Below are 18,959 nucleotides of genomic sequence, written 5' to 3' on the forward strand. Positions count from 1 at the left end.
TCGCTTTTGCGGCCGCTCGTGGTGGGAGTGAGGCTGTGTGCCCGGGGGGCGGGGCGAGGCGAGGCCCAGCGGGCGGCGGGGGCTGGAGCGCTGGCTGTGGAGGGCCCTAGGCGCCCTAGCGCGGAGGAGGCCGGGAGCGAGAGTTGGTGCGGACCAGGCCTTCCGAGGCGCCGGCCACAGCTGGCCCGTGCGAGCCGCCCCGAAGCCGCCGCCGCCGCCGCCGCCGCCGCCTACCCCCAGCCAGCAGCCTCGGAGCTGCCGCGCCATGCCCGGCAGGAACAAGGCCTCGTGCAGTTGCCCGGACCTGCCTTCGGGGCAGCAGGTCGGGGAGGGCGGCCGGGACGCTAAGGGCCGCCCGTTGCAGGAGGAGTCTGAGGAGGAAGGAGGGGACCGCAGGGCAAAGCCCAACGTGGGGGACCCCGACGTTGTCAAGTCCCCCAGCGACCCCAAGCAGTACAGGTGAGGGGGACGGGAGCCTCCCTCCCCCAGCGGCTGAAGACAGTGCGGGGCGAGGGAGCCTGCACTGCGGGACCCGGGGGCGGGCTCCGTGTCGTGCGAGGGGATGCCGGGGCATGGGGGAGCTGGGGATTTTGTGTGCGCCTTTCAGTGCGCTTACGGCGGACTCTTAACCCCTAATTATCACACGCGTTGCGGGTGGTTAGCGGCAGTTCAGAAGCTGGCCCGTAAGTCATAGTCTGTGACCATGGCCTGGGGGATTCTGGCTTTGACTTGTGAATTACTGGAGTTAGAAATCCTGCCTGCTGCTCCAGGGGGGAAACGGGAATCCGGGAGGGAAGGGGGCCCTCATTCTTTGCTTTTAGCCAAGTTGTGTTTCGCCTGCTCCCCTTCAGCTTTTTCTCCTGGTGAGATGGATATTTGAGGGAAAACAAGGGGGGGGGGGAAAGTGCCCCCAGGGAAAGGATACAAGATTGGCAGGATGCCTGTAAGGCAATGGAGACCTCGTTAAGGGGATGGGGAAGAGAAGTGCCTTTGAGGAGGGAATCTGAGGCTGGAGGAGTGAGCAATAAACAGTACTGGAGTGCATGTGGGGAAGGTACTGGGGCTGGGTCTCTGAACAGTGCAGGGGGGGCGTTAGGGCTTTTAACATTAGACGTTTGGTGTCCAGGGAGGAAAAGAGGCTTTTCAACGAAGTGGGTATTCACCCACAAAAGCTTATGTTCCAATACATCTGTTAGCCTATAAGGTGGCACAGGACTCTTTGTCTCTTTAACTTATACCAGCTTTCAATGTGAAAGAGGAGATATGGGCAAAAGCAGTCTTATGCAGTTGTAAGTGCTTCTCCAGTAGGGTTTTTGCAGGTATAAAAGTGTTGCCCAAAAAATCACTCCACTGACCAACATTGCTGAGCTGGCAAAAGTTTCTAATAAAGATCTGGCTTTAATTTTCCAGCTTGCCAATGACACACTGAAAACTAGTTCTGTCAAGCAAGAGGGAAACCAGTCTGGGGAGTATGTGACCTAGCACCCATGTGCTTCAGGCCCTAAGTGAGCAAGGCACTTACCTAATTTTAAGCACGGGGGATGGGGTGACTACTTTTTTGTTTAAACGTGGCATTTGCTTCAAGAAGGAGGTGGAGGCAGAGGCAGAATAATTCAGTGGGAGTGGATAAGTAAGATGGAAATAAGTGGCCCATCTAATGGTGGGACATAACATCTGCTTGCTGTGATGAGTAGCTTCCCTGGGTTTGATTATACTTTTTTTTTTTTTTTAAATATACATGCACCTAACCCTTTGAAGCACAGTTTACCATCTAGTGTAGATACAGTTTAACAATTTTAAAATTGTTAGCTGGCTGACACCCCTTCACTAGCTAACTTGATTTTAAAGGTGTTAATCTGTATTTTACACTAGGCAGTAAGTGGTGTTTCAAAGGGTGCTAGGTAGATAACACCTTGGGTACTAACAATGTTAATTTTCGCAAAGAGTCCTGTGGCACTTTATAGACGAACAGACGTATTGGAGCATAAGCTTTCGTGGGTGAATACCCTCATCGTCAGATGCATGTCACGGAAGCTTATGCTCCAGTATGTCTGTTAGTCTATAAGGTGCCACAGGACTCTGTCTGGATCTGTAAAAGCAGCAAACATGGCTACCCCTCTGAAAGTTAATTTTGTGGGTTGAGAGAAAAATGAAAGTGAGAGCCTCGCTAATGGAGTCCTTAGCGAAAGTGATATGACCACGATAGAGTGGTCTCTGCACATACGTCTTCCTTGAATGCAGCTTAATTTTACATGCCACTGGGAGCAGTTAGCCGTTTTTGCCATTGAGTGCATGTAGCCTCCATCCCAATGAACAATATATGGCAGCCATTTTTAAAGAGACCAGTTAACTGGCTTTCTCTTAGGAGATTTTTGTGTGCCAGCACTCTGTTTAGTGCTAAACTTTCAGTCTTGAAGAATAAAGGCCAAAAAAAATGCTACTGGGGGTGAGGGTGGTACTCCTTCAGTAGGGAGGCTTACTTCTGTCTGTCCATTTCATATTCAAAATTTAATCTTAAATTTATTACACAGATTGACAAAAGTGCTTTTACCTGCTGGTTAATGGAGAGGACTCTATACCCTGGAGTAGGAAGACTGCCATTCTGTCCCACTTTCCTATCTTTCTTACCTCTGTCCTGATACTCCTTGGCCCACTCACATTTTTCTTCATGCTTCTCCATGAGCTTCTCATCTGTGCATAGAGTTTTGTTAGCAAGAGTGTCTGTGGGTATGTTAAACTTCCCTATGTCATGAGGAGATTGGGAAGTTAATTGTACATAGACTACCATGGGCTGCTATTCTGAGGCAGGAGGATTCCAGAGATGAAGAGAACTGTGGACTCTTAATTTGCTGGTGAGTGTGGCGTGTAATAAGCATGGAGGGTGGAATTTTTCAAAAAGTTTTGGAATTACACTAAGTCTTCTCTGATGGAAGTAAATGGTTAAAAGTCACTGATTTCTATGGGAGGGGAATTAGGCCGGCACTTGAATAGTTTTTGAAAATCTCACCCTTGCAACACAACTTTGGTGTTGCTATATGCCATATCTGACTACTTATAAGCAAAGTATTCAAAAAGCAGGTAGTCTAACAGTATATGCCATCTACTTCTCAACTCACAGACACACACTTAACCACTATTGTACACCACAGACCTTAAACCATAGCCTTAATTCTGTGCCCCAGGGATGCCAGTGTTCCACCATTATCTCTTGCCAAACTACACCCTTCAAACACCAAAACAAAGTAGCTCTGCATTATAGTGACACCATAATGGGGGAAAAATTTTAAATTGGTTAATTGGGACAAAAATATTCATGTCTTAGTCATAATAGCTGGACCGTAGGGTCATTCAGTTGCCTTAACTGTGCTATTCCATACCATTAATGAGTCTGTTTGGAATTATTTAAGTTTAACCTTATCCGAGTTTCCTGGATTTATAATATTTGTACTTGGATAATTACAATATCCCTGTAATGTTCCTTAACCTAAATTCACATGCATCTGTCGTTATTAGTTATAAGAACAAATGTGTCAGAATATCATTTAAGTTATCTTCAAAATTGCTGTGTTTGGAGCATTCTCACTCTTATTACCCACAAATACTCTCTGGTATCTTCATCTGTATATCGGAAGCATCTTATATCAGCATTAGGATTTTAATTCAGTAAATGGAATTTCCTCTGCTGGATGGAGCAGAGGCTCTAGCCAGCTGTTTTTTTGGCTAGTTGACATGTAAGGAAGTACCTTGTCACAAGAATAAGTCTTCTGTTAATGCTAGCCATGGTGTTTACATTTTATACCTTTTTAAAAAACAAAATCCTGGCCATTCTGTGGCCAATGTCTAGTCTGAACGAACACTAATGAAGATTTTCTAAAAAGCAACCAAAGTATACACCATCCTTGTTTGTCTTTTAGGTTCATTGATAGGAGTCCTTCGTCACTTCTACATGCTGCTCAGATACTAGCAGTAACTACTGTTCAGTTATAGTTGATAACACTTCTCTCTTTTTCCAGCTGTGACTAAAACATGGAAAAAGTGAACAACAACTAGCTCAACTAGCATCTCTGCTCAGCATTACCTAACTCTGTTTTAGATTCTTGCTAGCTGAAACCAAAACGCCTTCAGCAGTTTCCTGGTTCATCCACAGCCTTGTTCATGGAATCTGTTTCCCTGCCTTGCTACTTAACATCTTCAGTGATGATCTGGAGGTTGGGAGTAAATACACAGTAGTATTATCTGCTCACTTATTTATAGGGCGAAGTGTGGTGAGGACAGAAAAAATAATGAAGACTTTAAAAGATAAAACTTGCCAAACCAGCATAAGGCTTCTGTCAAATCTTTCTTTCAAAACAATAGGGAAGCTATGTTGCTTCACCTCGACCTTCATATTGATCACGAGCAAATGAGTACCCATTGTGTGGCCATGAAAAGCTGAAGAAGCTAACTATCTCCATCAGTGAAGAAGACAACTGATGCTGATCAGTTGGAGACATCCTGAAGCTATTCTGAAATTACATGAGCTTTGATTTCTGTGGGATTCAAGTAAATGTTATAGGCAGTATTTGGAATTGTGTATGTATAATATTTATGCAGTTACCATTGTAAACAATTTTCCAAATTTGTATGCATGGTATAATTAAGATTCAGTGTTGGTGGAAGAGGTGTAGCTTTATGGGCATGGAGTGGGGTTGTTAATTATTTCTGCATAACAGAGAACTATTTAAAAACTATTGTCATGATATTTCCAACTAATTATAGTCTGGCTTTTCCCTCCAGATCAAGTGAAGGGTGGACTTCTCCCCATTGAGTAAATGTGATCCTTTTCCTTGGCTGTGCTAACGATGATACATTGTAAAGAGAGGCAGTAACTGGAGGTGGTGACTTGGACCTCTTGGCCTTTTAAATTGCTTTTGGCCCTGTAAATGTTAAATCATAACTTCTTAATTTTATAACACTCAATAGAACACAAATGAGAATCAGCTGGGGAAGAATACACAGCTAACTCTTTTGTGGAAGTAGATTATCCAATGTGCATACATGAGTGGAGGGTGAAAGCTGTAGTACTGAGAAGAGTTGTAGGGTGACACTGGGCAGCGAGTTACATTTTTGTGCTGCATTATAACAGCAAAGAAAGCCAGTTACTTTCTTTAGGCTGTAGCAGTTTAAAGTATGGAGCAGAGAAGTGATATCTTCTCTCTCTTGTGAAGAAGAGGCTGCACCTGGGAGGAAATTCAGAGCAACAATGATTGGGGTCTTGAGAAATTGAATTAAGGAAAGATTAAGACCCACTCCTACAAACTGCTCTGAACAGGCAATGTAGAGACCCATTCACATCACTCAGCTTTCTGGGTGCGAAGGTCTGTCTGCATAAAACTAGTTGCAGTTACAGGTGTATTTGCTTTAGAAAACTAATCTAACATACTGTTTATGAAGTTCTTTCCCTTACTGCAGCATTTGATGTTTTATGTAACTTAAAAAAAAGTAATAAAAGCTTCATACTTCACATACTTTCCACTGAGTTTTATCTCACTAAAATTTTCTTATGGCTTCTGCTAGTGCTTTGAGCTACTTCCATTTCTCTCCATTTAATCTTAAAATGCTCCTCACATATATTCTGCAACCACCGGTCTACAATAACACCGGATACCTCACATTCCTGTCATTCTTTGATACCTGTAGAGCTTTTCATGTAATGTACGTTACCATATCAGCCTGAGCACTTGACAAACAAATATTTTGCATCTGTGTGGGGGGGAAAAACAGTTGGACCAATAATTCACTCGTATAAAGATTAATTCTCAAGTAAAACACAATGACACTTAATCATATTACACCTTCCTTTCATACTTTGTAAACCTAGATCTGGAAAATCTGAATTGGGGATTGGGCCTTGTTATCCTTAACTGTACATGACTTTAATAATGTAGAAATTAATGTATGTGCAGGCTGTTTTATAAAAGTTAAGCCCATGTCAGCTTATAAGGCATATTTAATTAAACAGTAAAAAAAAAATGTACTGGTAGATTAAGTTCTGGTTTTATTTTTGCACGGTGAAATTATTCATCTTGCTTTAGATCTTCAGTTGTTTTCATTTTAGAGGGTTTGACTAAGGAACTTCAGTTGAAGAGCCCAGAACAATTGTGGCAAATCCAGAAACACTCAAACTTTCTGTGAGGTTCAGAGGTTTTAGGAAACAAGTGAAAAGTGTAAATAGTCATATAATTATTCTTATAGGTACATCAAATTACAAAATGGCTTATGTGTGCTGTTGATTTCGGACTTAAATAACATGGACACTGCCCCTTCTGTGGTATCTTCGGAGGAGGAGGACAGTGATGAATCTGAGGATGCAAGTGATGAGGATGACGACTCTGGAGCGGAGATTGAAGATGACAAAGAAGCTGATGATGATGATGACGATGACTATGATGAAGATGATAATGGTGGAGATGATGAGGATCTCCATGACCCTGATGACAGTGATTTGGAAGAACTAGCAGAAAAGGAAGAGACAAGAAAGAGGGGTTGTACAGAAAAGCAGGTATGTACTAATTCTATAAAATGAAAAATTGTTAAACGGAGGACTCCTGCCTAGGCCCAAACTCTGAAGTGCTGTAGTCAGACAAGCAGGCTAGTTTTCCATGCCTGTGTGTCCCACCTACCTAATTTATCTTTGTATTTATATTACCTTTCTCACTTTTATGAGAGAGACCCATTCTTTTGCCCAGGTTTGAGCCTGTGCAGTTACTCGTGGACAGAGTGCTTGCCCAGTGATTGCAGCAGGAATAGCAGCAGAATGAAACATAGTATAGTCCTGGTCCATTTTTCTCTTATTCCTGGGAGGGATAGGGTAACTGCTTGGTCGGTGTGGGATTCATTGCTACCAGGTAAAATTTTGAAAAATGACACTTACTGTGGTGCATTTTCTAGTCTGCAGCTGCCCTTTGTGTTGCTGTTGGCAGCTTCTCTGACCCTGAAGACCTACCTGGATTAGCACACTTTCTGGAACACAGTATGTATCTGCTTATATTTCACATTTTCCTACTTCAGTGAAAAATATGTTGCCAAGTGGTTTGGGTTTATATAAGACACTAAAAAAGCAGCATTCTATACTGCAGAATTAATCTTTTCCCATTTCAGATTGCTTGTGTCTGAAATTTTTCCCCACTGAACTCCCAACTAAATGTAGAATACTTGCTTAATGACTGTTTGCATCTTCCTATCTAAAATGTTGTGGTAGGTTGTAAGTGGTATAAAATGTAGTTGAAGTTCAGTTTGCTTCAATTTTAAAGTATGGATGCTACTGTTTTGGAATAACACAATTTAATAAGGGAGAATTGAAAACATATAATAAAAAGACGTATACATGAGTCATAAGAACTAACTCCTTAACTTTGTATTTGGTAGATTTTTATGGCCTTAAGTATTGGACAGTATAAGTAACCTAAGTCTATATGTAGCTTTTTGTATCTGTGTGACCATAGTGCTGTGTGTGTGTGTGTGTGTGTGTGTGTGTGTGTGTGTACTGCCTCCCCGCCCCCCAAACTCTGCTTTCTAACACTTTAATCTGTTGTTAAATGTGGAACTGGCCTTTCTCAGAGAACTAAAAGCATGCTTGATTGATTCTGATTTATCTGGTTAGATGTGCAGGTCTCTAGCAAAATTTTGAATTCAGCTGTTCTGTTTTCCCTGATCCCATTTTCATTTGATTCAATGAACTGCTCCTTTGCAAACGTTGTCCAATAACAATTCTAAAATTTTCTTTTGAGAGCCTTAGTTGAGTAGTGGATTTTTATTTCTTGTTGTTGTTTTGAGTGGTTATTTTTTTTTCTGTGCTCTTGTAAATTTGAGGGAGTGTCTCCCAAAACAGCAAGATGGGTTTTTATCAAAGTGTATATTAAAGGTTATCTTGTAAGCTTTTCAATATTCATGGGTAGTCCTAGGAAACACGTATGAGAGAGAAGGCATTTTAAAAAACAACAAAACCCCCCTAAAAATATTGGTCTTGATTTGCACACTCTTCCACTGCTTTTGCACCCATGTAACTCCATTGACTTCAGTGGGATTGTTCCTGGTTTACATCAGTATATGTGAGAGCACAACCAGAACCTTTGTTTTTATTGTTGTGCCTCTTGTTTCCCTTAGGATAGGCTTCTTGCTTGTTCTTTAAATCTTGACTATTCTGAATTTTTTCCCTTCACCTCTCTCTCCTTTTTCTGTATGCAGTGTAGTTGTAGCCTTTATTGGTCCCAGGATGTTAGGGACACAAGGTGGATGAGGATCTTTTATTGGACCAGCTTCTGTTGGGTGATGCTGGGTGTACCTTTCCCAGACCCGAAGAAGAGCTGTGTGGGGCTTGAAAGCTTGTCTTTCTCACCCCAACGGAAGTTGGTCCAATAAAAGATATCTACTTTTCTGTAACGAATACACTGGCAGATGAGCCCACAAATGGCTCATGGGAGGTGGTGATCGATAGCTTGCATGTCTGGCCTTCGTATAGTAACCACTAGGGCCAAATTCAGATCAGTGTAGTCAGTCAAGTTGTGGCTTAAGACATACTTGAGAACAAGTGTTTCATATTCCTGAATTATTGCATGATGTTAGGCCCACAGTAACTGACTAGCCTGCTTTTCAACTACCTTATCCATGGTACAGTTGTTTGTCTGTGGCAAGTTGGTGTAAAATGCTACTATTATTTTGTAGCATCTTACACCCACTTGCTACAGGTGTAAATGACTACATGAAATGCAAGGCAGTGGAAAATCAGGCCATCAGTATGTAATTACTTCGTATTCTAGGTGATGGCTCTGTCTTTCTGCAATCAAATGTTCATAAAATCTTCCTAATTTTGATGGATTGTGTTTCAGTGGTATTTATGGGCAGTTTGAAGTATCCAGATGAGAATGGGTTTGATGCATTCCTGAAGAAACATGGGGGCAGTGACAATGCCTCAACTGACTGCGAGCGGACAGTCTTCCAGTTTGATGTACAGAGGAAATACTTTAAAGAAGCACTTGACAGGTAACTCAATCATGCCAAACAAAGGATAGGTTAAAATAGACTAACATGATCTGTATTTGCCTGAGGAGACTATGTGTAACTTTGCATTGCTTTATCTTGGCCTGATTGAAGGGAACCTGTGGTGACTTAATTTTTAGCGGTTTCATTATTGCAACAGATGACATAGATGGAGGGACTGACTTTATTTTGGATCTCTTGCTATCTTTTGAGATTGCAGCTGTACCTCACAGTTGTGTATATTCTCTTGCGATTAAGATAATTTGTGCACCGGCTACGAGAGGAGGCAAGACTTCAATGGGTATGTCTACATAGCCTGTGGCAGTGAGCCTTCCAATCTGAGTTGACGGACTCAGGCTAGTGCTCTAAAATAGCATGTAGACAGTGTGGCGGGTTCGGTCACAGGAACCCCCTTGGGCACCTGATGTGCTGAAATTACCTCTGAGCTCATTTTCCCTGATGGCTTAGGACTGCAGAACCCTGCCTTTTTGAGCCAGACACGCTAGTCTGCTGCAACACAGACCCAGGTCAGAACCATGCCCCCAAAGCTGCTGACTTTAACCAAAAACTGCTCAGCAAGTCACCTATCTCCAGCACCCAGACACCCAGTTCCCAATGGGATCCAAATCTGTTTTACTCTGTATAAAACTTATACAGGATAAACTCATTAATTGTCTATCCTCTATAACACAGATAGAGAGAGATGCACAGCTGTTTGCTCCCCCAGATATCAATCACTTACTCTGGGTTAATTAATAAACGAAAGTGATTTTATTAAGTATAAAAAATAGGATTTAAGTGGTGTCAAGAAATAACAGACAGAACAAAGTAAGTCACCAAGCAAAATAAAACAAAATACGCAAGTCTAAACCTAATACATGAAGAAATTGAATACAGGTAAATCTCACCCTCAGAGATGTTCCAGTTTCACAGACTAGACTCCTTCCTACTCTGGGCCCAATCCTTTCCCCTGGTACAGTTCTTGTTAGTTCCAGCTCAGGTGGTAACTAGGGGATTTCTCATGACTGTCAGCCCCCTTTGTTCTGTTCCACCGCCTTTTATGGCTTTGGCACAAGGTGGGAATCTTGTGTCTTTCTGGGTCTCCACCTCTCCTTCTAAATGGAAAAGCACCAGGTTTAAGATGGATTCCAGTATCAGGTGACATGGTCATGGGTCCTGAGAGTCCCCAAGCTTCCATTTTTTCCGCCTGACTCACAGGAACACAAGAAGGCTTACAAGTAAACGGAGCCATTTATAACCAATTGTTCTAGTTAATGCAAGATCCTAATCCACCATTAATGGCCCACGCTTTGCATAATTACAATAGGACCTCAGAGTAATACTTCATATTTCTAGTTTTAGATACAAGGATACATTCATACAAATAGGATGAACACACTCAGTAGGTTATAAACTTTGTAATGATACCTTACAAGAGACCTTTTGCATGAAGCATATTTCAGTTGCATCATATTCACACTTATAAACTTATTTCCATAAAACATATAGACTGCAACGTCACAGACAGCACTTTGAAGTTGTGTTTCAGGATGGACTTTGGGCTCCAAAGTCTGCCTTCTTTGACTTCTGAGTCTGGCCTCCAAAGCGCTGTCTACATGCTATTTTTAGGGCATTAACGCAAGTCCCGCTAGCCCAAGTCTATCAAACTGGGCTAGGAGGCTTGCTGCTATGGGCTGTGTAACTATACATACACAATGTGTGTTTATTCCAGATAACATGTTGGCTATATTTTAGGACTCTATAGTAAAACCTGTTGTTGCCATTTCTAGTTCATTCCATTTATCGATTACTCAGGAGAGCTGCAACTAGAATCTTTTAGTGGCCTGTACCTTTTAAATATGTGCCCCCTGAAGCTGTTTAATTTTTGGTTAAGTCTCTTTTCAAAAAAAGAGAATCTTCAGTCTTACAAAAGCTCTAGTTTATGTGGTCCACAATACTATTCAAGAAAGTACATGTTTAGTGCCATGAAAGATCATTGAATTTGTTCACACCAGGCCATATGATATGTTAGCACAATAAAGCTCCACCAGTCTAACTGGATTCCTGCCATAAGGAGAAAAATATCCTCTCCCCTTTTTAGAAGTGCAAGTTTAATATTTTTAATACAGGTATTTCCCTCTTCTTGCCCCCCATCCTCTTGCAAGAGGAAAGTAGGCTGCACAGCAAGTATGTATTTTTTATCAAAGCCATTAATAGGTTGGTTGAGCTAAAGTTTGCAAGAATGTACACACAATGGGAGTGCTGCTTTTATGGGAGCTATGAGCAAACATTTAAGGCAGGGGTTCTCAAACTGGGGGTCGGCACCCCCTTAGGGAGTCACAAGGTTATTATATGGAGGGTCATGAGCTGTCGGACTCCACCCCAAATCCCGCTTTGCATCCAGCATTTATAATGGTGTTAAATTTAAAAACACTTTTTAATATATATGGGGGGGTCTCATTTAGAGGCTTGCTGTGTGAAAGGGGTCACCAGTACAAAAGTTTGAGAACCGCTGCTTTAAGCGCAGAATTCAACCCTTTAAGGGTTGAAATCAGACAAGCTTGAAGGGGTGTCTAGAAACTAGCAAAAAAAAAAAAAATTTAGAGGAATGTTAAGATTTTTCTTGTACAGAGAGATTAAAAAGAATGGGGCTATTGAGACAAAGAAAGGATATGATAGAGTTTGTAAAGTAATATATGGTATAGAAAAAGTAATTTCTATTAACCTTACTCATACAAGAATGACTGCAGCTAATGAATGTGAAAGGCAACAGATTACAAACTAATGAAAGGAAATATTCTTTAGCTCAGTGGATAATGAAGCTATGGAACGCTTTGCCTCACGATTGCCTCACTTAAAGCAAAAAGCTGAATAGGATTTTAAAAAATAATTAGATGTTTGTTTATTTTCATTGTTTACTAGTCTCCAATAAAAGGTCACCTACCCAAAGCTCTTGTCAGTCTCTAAAAATGTTATATATAAACAGCTTGTCAATTACTCCAAAATCAAATCACCTAACAACTGCATTGATATTGTCCAACTTAATTTAAAAATTCAATGCTTAATCCCTTATCCACTGAAGCATCTGGTACTGGTAGCCCCGTTGGAGACGAGAATCAGGCTAGATGGACCACTGATATGATCATTCTTGGGATGTAAAGGCAGATAACCATGCATCCTTTAGTATCGTGTCCTACCAACACACTTCCACTCCAAAGACTAAGGGCCCTTGCTTTTTCTAGTTTTTAAGAATGCTTAAAAATTGGCTTTATAATTTTTTCTATAAAGGCTTTAAGAACTGGTGAAAATGTAGCTGAGAATTAAAACATTTCTGACTTAATGGAAATCCTAAATGTAAAAACAGTGGATGTTGTTGTTTGTCACAAAAACAGGGTGTTTTTGTTACAGAAAATCTTTTTTTGTTTTGTTTTTTCTGCTCACTAGACAATAGGGGGGGAATTAAATTTACCATTTTTCTTTATTTTTTAGGTGGGCACAGTTCTTCATTCACCCGCTAATGATCAGGGATGCAATTGACCGGGAAGTTGAGGCTGTGGACAGTGGTGAGTGTAATGTTCTTCTCAGCAGTATTCCCTGCCCCTGTGCCCTCCCTCTCCGCCATTATTCTTCAGAATGTTTAGTGCTTGTTATAACAATATATTGCAAAACTCCCCACTTAAAGTACTGAGTACTGAATTTATTTAGATGCTGTTTCCCTCAAATGTAGCCAATATGTTCCACTTCTAATTCACCACATGTTCTAGTAAAGCTCAAAGAAGTATCTAATTGGGCAGGGAGTACCTAAGTTTTCTGACAATAAGGCAGTACATATAGTTGACAGAAGCACATCTGGAAAAACTTTGCTAAATCAGTGAAGCAAACAAAACTGATGTACAGAATGAAAAAACTAGGTTAGAGGTAATCTGCAAAAAGGTGAAAATGGTTGCTGCTGCTTTTTGATGCTCTGATACATAAAGAAGACCTGAAAGGGGTGAGTTTTTAAGGAAATATTAAAAATATTTTTTCTTGTTTTTTAAGGTAGGAATTATAAGTCTGGTCTTCCCTGATTTTGTTAGAGGACATACTAACGGCCCCAAATGCATATTGTGGACTTTCTCATCCCTTCCACTGAAGGTGGGGCAATATGATCTTTAACAAGGACGTCTGTTCTCTGAAGCTTTCAGAGTAGCAGCTGTGTTAGTCTGTATTTGCAAAAAGAAAAGAAGTACTTGTGGCACCTTAGAGACTAACAAGTTTATTTGAGCATAAGCTTTCGTGAGCTACAGCTCACTTCATCGGATGCATCCGATGAAGTGAGCTGTAGCTCACGAAAGCTTATGCTCAAATAAATTTGTTTGTTCTCTGAAGTGCTTCTCAGGGGGCTGAGTTAAATTTTAAGTTATTAACTAAAACAGAGTTTAAAACAGTCTAAGAATCCCTCATGCTTCAGCAGCTCAGTGTTCAATCTTGATTTCATAATCCTGCTGGAGTTCCAGGGTAGATATAAACTACAAGGGATAGTAATATTTAACCTGTTCTGTTTACTTTCTTTTTAAAGATCCAATTCCGCAAGGTGTTGCCGGTTCTCCATTCCCAGTAAATGGAAGTTGAGGGCATGCAAAACGTTGCAGGATTGGGCACTAAATGTTTCTCTTCCCCCCCCCCCCCCCCTTGGTTTTCCCTTCCCTCCCCATACTTGGCTTCTCAGCAATGAACTGAGGTTTTGTTCTCTTCTTTGTCCATTTTGAGCGGGGGTGGGGGAATGTAGTTCAGCTACTTCACTGCTGCTTCATGTGCCTGGCAAAAAATGCTCCCAGTGCTGCTCCAAGGTTAGTATTAGTTACATAGCAACATTGCCTCGCATAGTGATGTTTAATACAGTGCTAATGCTTTAAATTAACAGAGTATCAACTAGCAAGACCCTCTGATGCAAACAGAAAGGAAATGCTGTTTGGAAGCCTTGCCAGGCCTGGGCATCCTATGAAGAAATTCTTTTGGGGTATGTTCTTCTCTGACACTCTAAGACTTCATTAAACATGTGGTGTGAGAAAAGGTAGCAAAATGTCTTAACGATATGGGATTATTTGTAGTATCGCACTAAAATCTGGTGGCAGTTGAAATGCGTGAAAACAGTTCTTCATGCTGAATACAGTAAAACAGTTTGGGATAAAAGCTGCAACATCTATTTAATATATTTTCAACGGTAGCCCTGCTGTTTAGCTGGTGCTAGTTAGACTGACTCATGGTCATTTTGTGTTGGCGTACTGGTGATGCTCTCTAGGGAAGCCCTGGTTTGCATAACCTTTTTCCTTTAAAAATCCTGGGGAAAATACAGTTTGTATCTGGACATAAAAGAAAAAGTACATGTGGGCTCACAAGGACTGAGTCTAGGAAGGAATTTCAGAGGAGTTGGTTCAGTCTCAGGGCTGCAGTAGCAGCTGAAGAGTTGCTTCACTGCCATTCCACAGCCTTGTGGGTGGGAGAGAATTCACTTCATATGGTCCCAGGAGAGCCCAAGTGTGCTGCTGTGCATAAGTTACAATCTAATGCTTGTGTTAAACCTTATCAGCTTTGAAATCTAATCAGGTTAAAAAATGGAATGTAGTTCCATGTGCTACATCTACAGCTGAATCTCTCCTGACAACTGTTTCAGTTTTACAGTCACATTTTCCTTTTAAATTAGTTTTGCAATAGGGGAGAAAGTGTTGCATAAATAGGGGAAACAAAAAGGCCATACACCAAGAGCTGTCCACAGTGCACAAAGTGAACAGACAGAAAACACTTTTTCCTGAAGTGTTTGTTACTTGTAACACTACTAAGTAAAAACTGAGTGAAGTGTAACTTCAAAGTTGATGTTTCTTTAACTCCGTTTTCTGGCAGTTGTTTTTGTGTGTTAATACAGAACCTTAACATTAGTTTAAAAAGTTCTGTGTATGTTTTCAGTTTTTCTTTGTGTATTTATGCCATTAGAACACTGCACCAGATCCTGCATCCCTTGCACATGTAGAATTCCTATTGGCTTTACTGGGAGTTTTAGGTACTCAAGGAGTCCAAGACTGGGTCTTGTGATATTATGTTATATGAGGCTGTGGTATATCAGTATCCAGATAACTGACCATTTTTTTGAATATATTTACAGGCAATGCAGAGACGCTCAAACATGAGCCTAAAATGAATAATATTGATACCTACACCAGGCTGAGGGATTTCTGGCAGCGCTATTACTCTGCTCACTATATGACTTTAGTCGTTCAATCTAAAGGTAACAGCAGTTGTTGCTTAAATACAATCAGTTATATACTGCTTTGAAGTAGCAGTCTGTTTCAGTCTCGGCTCAGCTCTAGCCCCATCTGCTTACATAATGCTTCACGTCTGTGACCTGTATTGTTCTACAGGCTTGTCGGGCAAGCATTTATGTGCATAGCTTTTAAACATTTAAATTAGTTTTTGGGAATGTCTTGGAGATCTAACCATCAGTTGTGAAATACCTAACCAGGAACCACATGCTTGAATCCTGGCTTGAAACTCTCACCTGTCCTTGATGTCCTTGCGTTGATTTCCAGCAGCTTACTTGTTGTGTTTTTTCAGGTGAGATTTTAACACAGAAGATCCGTTTTCTCTGTATGGAGACTAGAGATTCTGTGACTTTTTTCAGTAGGAATTAGGGGTTTGTCCTGGGCAAAACTGCATGGCACACACCACAACTGAATACAGGTGAAAGTGACAACATTTCAGTAGTGAAATGATTTTGTACTTTGGGCTGATGCATTCTATAAATGACATCCTGATCGACCTTGTGTTAGGTCTCAGTTCAGCAAAGCACTTAAGCTCCCTTTAACCTCAAGCTTGAGTCCTTCCCTGAATAGGGATAGACTAAAGCAAACTCTTGAAGTTAGGTAAGGGCTTAAGTGCTGCTTTTGAGCCTAAAATTCTCTATGCCTCAGTTCCCCATTTGTAAAAATGGGGATACCACCTTTTCCTCTCTGACCTTTATTTTTCCTATCTAGACTGTATGCTTTTCAGGGCAGAGCCTGTGTATTACCAGTCTTTTGTACGGTACCTACCAGGTTAGGGCTTCTATAGAGGCTACTATAATAATGGAAAACATGCTAAATTGGATGCATTGGCCTTGGGTGGTATTTGCAAAAGGCAGATTACATTGATAATAGTTCTGTAGGTTTTGCTTGTGACTGGAAGAAATGCATGGGAACCACTAGCCCTGCAAGTCATCTCCATAGTTCCATCTCTGTTTTAAAAAAAAAAAAAAAAAATTCTTTTTCTCCTCTTCTATAAAAACCATCACTTTTCCTGTGATATAGGGAACACTAATGTACTAGTTGGAATGCGGAATTCTTGGTAGTCACACTTTTGCTATTTCATAACTTTTGTGAGCTGTTAACTTTATATAATTCATTCCTTTATAATGTGGCAAGGGAAATAGTGCTTCTCATATGATACTCCTCTGCATTATGCTACTTAGGTGCACAACTGCACCAGATTTGCCCCTTCTCAGATTGCTGCATCAGTTCTGTCCTTGGGGTAATTGAACAGATCGAATATATTAGGCTTTTTGCAAATCCCAAAGCTGTTAATGCTTATAAACAGGCACTCCAGGTACCACCAACCTTTCAATATCAGTCCTAATAAGCATGTGGTGCAGGCGGTACAGATCAACATCAAGACATGATCCAAGGCCAGGTTTATATGGGGTTTGTGAAAATTGGAGTCAGCCCAACAGGTTTTGATGTTTGCACTCCAGCACTTACCAGTTTAGAGAGAACTTGCCTGCTGTCTCCCTAAATTAACTTGAGCAAATGGGGCAGGATTGGTAACCTGTCCTTATCCTGAGAATCTACCTTTGTTCTTCAATAAGGTGTATTTTTTTTCTCTCCTTTACTAGAAACTCTGGATACTTTGGAAAAGTGGGTGACTGAAATCTTCTCAGCGATTCCAAATAAGTAAGACTCGTTTGGTTACTTTCTTACATGGAAGCTGTGAAATTACATTGAAGACTTACAAAATTCCATGCATGCACTGTTCAAAACTTTGTGATTTTTAAAATGGCATTTCTCCATTATTGAGGAAATGATCCTCTTCTGACTGAATACTGTTTGACTTTGGAGGTTAAAAGTTAGGTTTTATTTTGGTTAAATCATTTCTTAATGTTTTTGCATAGCAAGTTTTAAGCATTTAAGATGCTATGGCGTATCTGCCTGAAGTTGGAGCATGATTGGCATCTGCTACACCTGTGCTGATGCCTTGTTGCCTGCTGTGGTTGGACGGTAGATTATAATCTGCAGTTACAGCATTCTAAATCTTACATCACTGCTTTGTGTTAGATAAATGGCAGCAAGTTACAGCTGAATCATGGTTTGTGGTGATTGTTAGCTGTCATCTTTATAGCTACAAGAGATTTTAATTGTGGCTTTCCAAACTAATACAGTATAATCCACTGTAGCATGCTGTCTAAAATGGGCACGTAATCCAAATGTAGTCTTAACCTTAAAATTGCTGAATTTATAGAGCGTATCCCCTCAATTAACAATAAAAAAATATAAATGAAACAATCTTACCAATTTGTGACTGAAAATGACTGTTTCCCCCATCTCATACCTGGTGTGAACACTTCCTGATGTGTTATAGAAAACTGGGTGACTTTTACACACACTTCCTCAAACTGCAAGTTTTGTTTAAAGATAGCACCCTTTTGTTTACTTATTTATGTCAGTATCTCTATTGGAAATCAAAGAGGGATAGGGAAACAAGGGGCTCTTACAACCTACCAGGCACTTAACAAGGTGTGGTGGTGGTGTCTGTGTGTGAATTTTGTAATATTCTTGCCTGCACCTGCTCCAAACTCCTGCCCCATGCTAGCTTTGGGAGGTTCGGTGCCATCAGTGGAGTGATGTGCCCAAAACTTGGGGGGCATGGTTTGTGGAAGTACTCAGGGGACTGGTGAATGTAGTGTTTCCTTTTATTTGGGATGTTTGTAGCTCTTGTGCCCTAATCCAGAGTCGCATCAAAAGACTAGACATTTTGGTTCTCTAGGGGCTTGAGGTGATCATCACTTCAGGACTGTGGGCATAAAGCAGCTTGTACATGCCTCTGTGTGAACCTGGATCATGACAAGTAATCATCATGCTACATACTTTTATTTTATTTATTTATTTTAAAGTGGCTTACCCAGGCCAAGCTTTGGTCACCTGACACAGCCTTTTGACACACCAGAATTTCACAAACTTTACAGAGGTGAGTGAACTGATTTCTTCTTTCTGTATTGTTAAGTGTTCTAAGTTGGAATTGTATATATCACTGTGCAGATTTTTTTTTTGTTTTAAAATGGACAATTTATTTTTTTTAATAATGCAGGGTTATATATTTTTCCCATTACTTTCTGCATTAAATACAATATTTTGCCCACTTCTGATTTATCAGACTTAGAGACAGGTGTAGTACTATATTTGCATTTAATGAATACATTTCTTCCTGTTCAGTTGTTCCAGTCAGAAAAGTTCATTCATTGAGCATCACCTGGGCACTTCCCCCACAGGATCAGCATTACAGGTGAAGTTGGACAACATCTTATTGATGACACATGCTTGACTATAGGCGAAAAAAAATCCTCCAAATAACTTAGGCTCTTAAGATTTGTTCATATTGCAAGTTTTGCTGGCTTAAGTAAAGGTGTGTTGTTAAAATGAATTTAAATAAACTAGTGTAAAACCCTGTGTGGACACTCTTAAACTGATTTAAATCTCTTGTATAGATTAAGCTTAAATTGATGATCAGTAAAGGAGCTGTTCATCTCAATGTCCTGATTGATTTTCAGTTAAGTCACTATGTTCTGTCTGCCTAAAGTCCACTTCTATTTTCAATTTGATATCTCTTTTATAGAGATGCTGTTTAAAGATGACACTTGTCACGGGTGAATTGGGCAGTTG

At 40.7% G+C, this 18,959-nt stretch overlaps 1 protein-coding gene across 1 annotated transcript in view; it reads left to right on the forward strand.

The window, feature by feature from the left end:
• The window catches only part of NRDC (nardilysin convertase), a 44,757-nt gene continuing 25,798 nt past the window's right edge, over positions 1-18,959 (forward strand). The window contains exons 1-10 of the mRNA XM_038412729.2: positions 1-459; positions 6,235-6,541; positions 6,931-7,012; positions 8,868-9,021; positions 12,508-12,581; positions 13,922-14,017; positions 15,158-15,280; positions 16,919-16,976; positions 18,194-18,267; positions 18,513-18,582. Coding sequence (XP_038268657.1) covers positions 266-459; positions 6,235-6,541; positions 6,931-7,012; positions 8,868-9,021; positions 12,508-12,581; positions 13,922-14,017; positions 15,158-15,280; positions 16,919-16,976; positions 18,194-18,267; positions 18,513-18,582 — 1,232 coding nt within the window. The 5' untranslated portion in view covers positions 1-265. The remainder of the gene's footprint in view (positions 460-6,234; positions 6,542-6,930; positions 7,013-8,867; positions 9,022-12,507; positions 12,582-13,921; positions 14,018-15,157; positions 15,281-16,918; positions 16,977-18,193; positions 18,268-18,512; positions 18,583-18,959) is intronic.

The sequence above is a fragment of the Dermochelys coriacea genome, chromosome 8 (genome assembly GCF_009764565.3).
Source record: "Dermochelys coriacea isolate rDerCor1 chromosome 8, rDerCor1.pri.v4, whole genome shotgun sequence".
Classification (NCBI taxonomy): Eukaryota; Metazoa; Chordata; order Testudines; family Dermochelyidae; genus Dermochelys; species Dermochelys coriacea.